The sequence below is a fragment of the Aegilops tauschii genome, chromosome 3, assembly GCF_002575655.3.
Source record: "Aegilops tauschii subsp. strangulata cultivar AL8/78 chromosome 3, Aet v6.0, whole genome shotgun sequence".
Classification (NCBI taxonomy): domain Eukaryota; kingdom Viridiplantae; phylum Streptophyta; class Magnoliopsida; order Poales; family Poaceae; genus Aegilops; species Aegilops tauschii.
In genome coordinates, this window is record NC_053037.3 from 71727337 (window position 1) to 71734922 (window position 7586).

Here is a 7586-nt window from a genome sequence, read left to right on the forward strand (position 1 = left end):
GCCGGCGAACACATACACTAACGGCTGGGACCCGCGCCCAGTCGGATTACCATTGTATCCCTGGGGGGTAGGCCTATATAAACCCCCCAGGGCACCCATGCAAAGGGTTGATCTCTGAGATAGTTTTACACACCACATAGAGAGAAGAGGAGAGCTAGCCTTGCCTTTCTTCCTCCTCTAGCCAAACAGCTCAAGGAGCACTTGTAGCTACTTGTGTTGATCTAGTGATCATGCGGAGACCCCGCAGAGCAGGATTAGGGGTGTTATCTCACGGAGAGCCCCGAACCTGGGTAAGATCCGTCGGCGTGCATGTCTTCGCCTTATCCCGTTTCCAGGCACCGGCGATGTCGGGCGTGCATGTCTTCGCCTTATCCCGTTTCCAGGCACCGGCGATGTCTTACTGGCTCCCACAATGATAAGCCACCCGTTGGCATATGTAGCACCTACCACCCGACAGATCTCCTTCCCGGAAATCGAGGGGCTTGACCTTCTTGCTGTGGTAGTGCCTCGGGCCTTGTTGGACGATGGCTAAGCGGTTGAGCGCTAGGAGACGTGCTTCTTCGAGCAGGTCGACACCGTCTTTGCGGGCTTCCTTGGCTTCGGCTTCCGTGTACATCATGACGCGCGGCGAGTCGAACTCGACGTCGGTCGGGATGACGGCTTCTGCTCCGTAGACGAGGAAGAACGGGGTGAACCCGGTCGACCGATTCGGCATTGTTCGGGGACTCCAGAGGACGGCCGATAGCTCGTCGAGACAGCTGTCGGGCGACCGGATGAGCGGCTCGACAAGCCATGGCTTGATGCGGGATAGGATGAGGCCGTTGGCCCGCTCGACCTGGCCGTTGGACAGTGGGTGCGCAACGGAAGTCGGGTCGAGGCGGATGCCGGAGACAGAGCAGTATTGCGCTAGCGCGCGTTTGGCGAAGTTGGTGTCGTTGTTCGTGATGATGCTGCTCGGCATGCTGTAGCGTACTGCGATGTCCTTGATGAGTCGGATGGCCGTTGGCTCGTCCAATTTCTTGATTGGCCTCGCCTCGATCCATTTGGTGAACTTGTCCACCGCCACCATCAGATGCGTCATGCCGCCTCGGGCGGTCTTGAAGGGCCCCACCATGTCGAGTCTTCAGACCCCGAAGGGCCAGGTGATCGGGATGGTCCGGAGTGCCGACGCCGGCTGGTGGCTGTGCTTGCTGAAGTGCTGGCATCCCTCGCACGTGAGGATGAGCAACTCTGTGTCGTCGAGGGCCATGGGCCAGTAGAAACCGTGGCGGAAAGCTTTGGCCACCAAGGACCGCGAGGCAGCGTGGTGCTCGCACTCACCCTGGTGTATGTCGAGGAGGATCTCGATGCCCCTATCTTGCTCGACGCAGCGCTGGAACACGCCTGTGGAGCTGCGCTTGACAAGCTCATTATTGATGATGCTGTAAGCGGGTGCTCGGCGCTGCACTTGCCGAGCTTCGGTCTCCTCCATGGGGAGGACCCCGTTCTCCAGGAACTCCGAGATGGGCAGGGCCCATGATGGTGCTGTCACCACGGTGAAGACGGCCACCACGGCGGGTTCCGGGGCGGCGGCCGGGTTGGTGGAGGCAGCCCTCGGGCCGGGTTCGGCAGTCCCCGGGCCGGGTTCGGTAGCCCCCGGGCCGGGTTCGGCAGCCCCCAGGCCGGGTTCAGCAGTCCCCGGGCCGGGCTGAGGTGCAGCCAGGTCGCTCGGGACGTAGATGGACTCGGAGTCCGGGGACGTCTTGAAGGATGGCTTGTGCAGGTGCTCGAGGGAGATGCCGGACGGGATGGATTGTCGGGACGAAGCGATCTTGGCGAGCGTGTCGGCAGCCTCATTTTCCGCACATGGGACGTGGAGGAACTCGCAGCCTTCGAAGAATCTGGACAGCTTTTGGACGAGGAAGGGGTTACTTGCCATGTTGGGGTCGCGGGCGTCCCATTCCCCGGAGCACTGTTGCACCACCAAATCTGAGTCGCCGAAGCATAGGATGCGTCGGATGCCGAGTTCCTTGGCAAGCCAGAGGCCGTGCACAAGGGCTTCGTATTCGGCGCCGTTGTTGGAGGCCCTTCGGGGAAGACAGCACGATGCCGGCCCCTAGGCCGAGACGCATCTTCGACTCGTCGAAGTGCATGCGCTAGTGCATCGAGTTCGGCGGCGGTGGCAGGTACTGGGTCTCGGTCCAGTCAACGAGGAAGTCGGCCAAAGCTTGTGACTTGATTGTTGTGCGGGGCTCGTAGAGGATGGTGTGGCCAGCTAGCTCGAGCGCCCACTTGGCGACCCGGCCAGAGGCGTCACGGCACCCGATGATCTCGCCGAGGGGGGCCATGCTCACCACGGTAACAACGTGTTCTTGGAAATACTGCTTCAACTTCTTGGCGGTGAAGTACACGCTGTAACACATCTTCTGGTAATGTGGGTAGTTTTGCTTCGAGGCGGAGAGCACCTCGCTCAGGTAGTAGACGGGGCACTGGACAGCTTGGACCTTGTCCTTCTCTGGTCGCTCGACAACCGTCACCGTGCTGACCGACCGCGAGGTCGCGGTGATATAGAGCAACAGTGGCTCCTTCTCGGCCGGTGCGGCCAGGACCGGTGCGGTGGAGAGCATGCGCTTGAGATCCCGGAAAGCCTCGTCCTCCTGATCGTTCCATTCGAACGGCGTCATCTTCTTCATCAGCTGATATAGGGGCAAGGCCCTCTCGCCCAGCCGGCTGAGAAACGGGCTGACCGAGGCCAAGCAGCCGGTGAACTTCTGGACATTGCGCAGCTGAGCCGGCTTGCGCATGCGTTCGATGGCCTTGATCTTCTCTGGGTTTGCCTCAATGCCGCGCTCCGAGATGAGGAAGCCGAGTAGTTTTCTGGCCGGGACGCCGAAAACGCATTTTTCTGGGTTGAGCTTGACCTTGTACTCGCGCAGGTTGGCGAAGGTCTCCTTCAGGTCGTGGAGGAGCGTGAGGTGCTGCTTGGTCTTCACCACGATGTCGTCCACGTAAACATGGATGTTGCGGCCGAGTTGCAGCAGCAAGCATTTCTGCATGCAGCGCTGGAAGGTGGTGTCGGCGTTCTTCAAGCCGAACGACATGGTGAGTAGCAATACGCCCCAAAGGGCGTGATGAAGGACGTCTTCAGGGTGTCGGCCGGGTCCAGCTTGATCTGGTGATAGCCGAAGTAAGCATCCAGGAAGGATAGGAGCTCACACTCGGCAGTGGAGTCGATGACTTGGTCGATCCGCGGGAGGGCGAACGGGTCTTTGGGGCAGGTCTTGTTCAGGCTGGTGTAGTCGATACACATGCGCCAAGTCTTGTTCTTCTTCAGGACAAGGACTGGGTTGGCCAGCCACTCGGGGTGAAATACTTCCATGATGAAGCCGGCCGCCAAAAGCTTGGCGACCTCTTCACCGATGGTCCTTCTCTTCTCTTCGGAAAAACGTCGTAGGGGTTGACGGACAGGCTTGGCGTCCTTGCGGACGTGGAGTTTGTGCTCGGCGTACTTCCTCGGGATACCCGGCATGTCCTTTGGGGTCCATGCAAAGACATCCCAATTCTCACGGAGGAAGTCGACGAGCTCGCCTTCCTATTTGTTGTCGAGGCTGGTGCCCACAACAACGTACTTGCTACAGCTGGGGTCTTTCAGGTTCAGCTTCACCTTCTTGGTCTCCTTGGAGGGCTTGAACGCGGCCTCATCGGCCGGCTCCTCGCCCGAGATCTGTGCAGCCAATGCCTCTTGGGCCAAGGCGACGATCCGGTCGAGTTGGCGCCGCTCCTCGGCTATGACCAGCGACTCGGCTAGTTTGGCGCCGTCTCGAGCACACTCCAGGGACGTGTGGTAGTCGCCGGTGACGGTGATGAGACCCTTTGGACCCGGCAGCTTCATCTTCAGGTAGGCATAGTGGGGGACCGCCATGAACTTGGCGAGTGCGGGCCGGCCCAGCAGTGCGTGGTACGCGCTGGATAGGTCCACCACCTCGAACCAGATCGGCTCGCGTCGGAAGTGGCTGCTGTCGCCGAACAGGATCTCGAGCCGGATCCGGACAATCGGAGAGCAGCAGAGGCCGGGAACGATGCCGTGGAAGATCGTCCGGGTCGGCTCCAGGTCTTTGGCCTCGAGGCCGAGCTTGGTCAGGGTGTCGCGGTAGAGCATGTTGATGCTGCTGCCGCCGTCAACAAGAACCCGGGAGAACTTGCATGTGTGCCGGGGCGCGACGATGGTGGGGTCGAGGACGAGGGCGTAACCACCCGGGTTCGGCATGACGGCCGAGTGGTCCTCCCTGGTCCAGGTGACCGGGCGTTCCGACCAATGCATGTATTCCGGCCTGGCCAGGATGACGGTGTTCACCTCCTGCGGAAGGATGCGCTCACTGCGTTTGTCGTCGCCAAGGCTGGTGAAGACGACGTAGGTCGCGTTCTGGGCCGGGTAGGCGTCGTCACGCATCACGCCGCTGGCCGGTGGTGGCGGTGGAGGCGGAGGCGGCTGCCCCGCTCCCGGAGCCGGGGCCGGAGGCGGCGGGATGGCGCCCCTCATGATGCGCTTGGTGATGGCGCACTGTCAGAGCGTGTGCGTGGACGGCCTTGCGCCGCTATGGTGCTTGAAGGGAGCGTCGAGCATCTCCTCGAAGCTCATGGCGGGCTGCCACGTCGTCTTGCTGGTCTGCCGGCGTTTGGCGGCCGGGTCGGCTGCGGGTCGGCTGCGGGCGCCTGCTCGGCGGCCGCGACGAGCCGATTGTCATAGCGTTGGGCCGGTTTTTCGGCCTTGCGCTTGTTGTTCTGCTGGTTGTGCTGCTGCCGGCTTCCTTCGCCGGCCGGCTTCGGAGGGGGAACCGTCTTTGCTTTGCCGGCTTCATCCAGTGCCACCTGGATCTTCATGGCGGAGTCGGCGTTGGCGTACTTGTCCGCCGTCACCATGAGCACGACCATGGTGGCTGGCTCGGAGCGCAAGAGCTTGTGCATGAGGAGGGTGCCATCCAGGCACCCATTGACGAAGTACTGGATCGCTTGGACTTCGTGGACGCCCTCGCAGCCATTCCGGTGCTCTGTCCAGCGTGTGAGGTACTCGCGGCCGGTTTTCGCCGGCCCCTGTACGCACATGGCGAGCTGACTAGGGTGGCCGGGTCATTTGTAGGTGCCGGTGAAGTTGCGTACGAAGGCCCGCTCAAAGTCGACCCACGTGTTGATTCTGCCAGCCAGCAGACTGTTCAACCAGGTGTGGGCCGACCCTTGGAGCATGAGGGGCGCGTAGCGCACGGCGAGGCGGTGGTTACCGCTGGCGATGCCGATGGCGGTGGCGTAGTCGGTGAGCCAGTCCTCCGGCTTCACGGTGCCGTTGTACTTGGGGGTGTCGCGGGGGAGCGTGAACCCTTTAGCAAAGGGCTCGCCCCGGATGCGTGGTCTGAAGCACGCCGGCCTGACCGGGCAGGTCTCCTCTAGCTCCTGGGAGAGGGCGAGTCAGTCGAGGCGGTGACGAGCGTCAGTATCATCGATGGCGCGCGGGCCCAGCCGGTCGGCGACCGCGCCGCGGGGGGCGGGTCAACCGCAGTCCGACGTCGGCCGGGTTAGAGCAGGGGGTCAAGGCGGCGCCAGACCTCCGAGGCCGGCTCATCGCCCAAGCCGCCGGCAGTCGTTGGGGCGGGATTGCACCGGGTCCGGGTGCGGCTGGAGTGCGCCTCGCCGGTGGTGAAGACGTCAAGTGCTGGTTGTCGTCGGGTCCAGCGACACGGACGGAGCCGGATCCGGCCGGCCTGGCGAGCTGGTTGAGGCGGTCCTGCTGCGCGTTGGCCGCAGTGAGGAGGTCGTTCACCCTTTTGAGGCGATCCTGCAGCTCCTTGCCTGCGAGCTGATCCAGGCCGACCGCGGCTGCCTGGGCAACGCGCATGTTCTTCACGGGAGTCTCATAGACGGGAGGAAGAGCGCCGAAGGCGCGCCCGATTGCGCCACCCCGGGTCCGCATGTCGGCGACCCATCTTGGCTCAGGCGCGGTAGGCGTGAAGCCGTAGGCGGCGTTGCGCTTCAATTAAGCGGAGTCGAGGCGACGCTTTGTGGCAGCGAGCATCTTGGTGAGGTCCAGCAGGCACTGGCGGTCCTCGTCGAGTCGTGTCCAGGCCTCAGCGATGTTGGAGGCGTCGATGTCGATGCCGATGGGAACGCGGAGGATCTGCATCATGGCGCGCAGGGGGTTGGGCAAGCCGGCACTGTCCGATGCGGCCTCAGCTTTGGCGGCCTTCCTCGTCGCGCTCGACGAGGAGGAGGCGCCGGTGTCGGTGACGAAAACTTCCATGCAGAGGTCCATCGCTCCGGCGGGAGCGCCGTCGTCGATGGAGAGTGGGGAGTCGGAAAAGCTAAGTAGGCGCATCAAAGATGCACAGCGCGACGAAGGAGGCGGTGAGTGCGTCGACGACGTCGTCCGCCAGCATGACGGGCTCGTTGGAGTCAAAGAAGAGCCCCGTCTGAAGCATGCTCCCTGCCAGGACTCGAGCTCCCCCACGGTGGGCGCCAACTGTCGTGGTGGGCGCATGGCAGATGCCAAGGGATGGCTAAAGATAGGAGGAGGCTCGAGGGCACTGGTGGGCTCCAGAGGCGAGGTCGGCATGAGCGAGCGCGAGACGCAAGACATACCCAGGTTCGGGGCTCTCCGGAGAAATAACACCCCTAGTCCTGCTGAGTGTAGTTCATATGTATGAGTACAAAGTTGCTCCTAGAGCTGTATGGAGGAAGAAGGGAGGCTGGCCAAGGCTTAGGCAGCTCCCTTTCCTCGGGTGTTGCTTGCTAGGTGTGTGAGTGGGTGGAGGGGTGGGAGCATTGCCCGTATGCATGAGGGCTCCTGGGGGTTTTATAGGTCGACCCCCTAGGGGTACAAGGGTAATGTTACAAGGCCGTAGGGCCGGGTTGTCAGTGTCCAAGAACCCGGTGCTGGGACTCGCCGGGTGCCAGGTCTCATCGGGTTCCCTGGGCGCGGGCCCCATGCGCCTAGGGGCACTGTGCGCCATCTTGTCGATCGTCAGGGCATGGCCGAGTCGAGTCGGCTACAGTGGCGTTCCGTCAGGTCGCCGCTTGCTGGCGTCATGGGTGATGATGATTGCACTGTTGCCAGGCCGGCCCTGGTCAGCGAGTAGCTGGGGGCACTGTTGCCACGCCCGGCTGACCAGAGGCATGGGCGGGGCACTGTGGCTTTGGTCATCAGTTGGTGAAGACTCGTCCCATCGTACGGCCGGGATGGGACGGCCGCTGACCCTCGGCCAGGTTGGAGAATACGCCAAGGGTGGAGTTGGCTTGTTGGGGAAGTCTTGAGTTAGTTGTTGGGGCCGAGTTGAGGAATCTGGCCGGGTTGGAGAGTTTGGCCGGGTTGAGGGACTTGGTCGGGTTGAGTGACCTGGCCGAGTGCGAGCCGGATTGAGGGGCGATGCTGGCCCCATTGTTTTCGACAAGGATCCAGGTTCCATTGCCTGCCTGGGGTTCATCCCCCCGACAATATGTGAATGACATATTGTTGATTGGAAATGATGTAGAATTTTCTGGAAAGCATAAAGGAGTGTTTGAAAGGAGTTTTTCAAAGAAAGACCTCGGTGAAGCTTCTTACATATTGGGCATCAAGATCT

General features: G+C 62.1%; 1 protein-coding gene across 1 annotated transcript; it reads right to left on the minus strand.

The window, feature by feature from the left end:
• Positions 1 to 1123: 1123 nt before the first annotated feature.
• On the minus strand, positions 1124 to 3035 carry LOC109778193 (uncharacterized). Its single transcript, XM_020336748.1, has 5 exons — positions 2757 to 3035; positions 2445 to 2636; positions 2170 to 2360; positions 1448 to 2066; positions 1124 to 1372 (listed from the first exon to the last, which is right to left on the minus strand). Exons 1-5 carry the CDS (start codon positions 3033 to 3035, stop codon positions 1124 to 1126), a joined length of 1530 nt encoding a protein of 509 aa, XP_020192337.1.
• Between the last annotated feature and the right edge of the window lie 4551 nt (positions 3036 to 7586).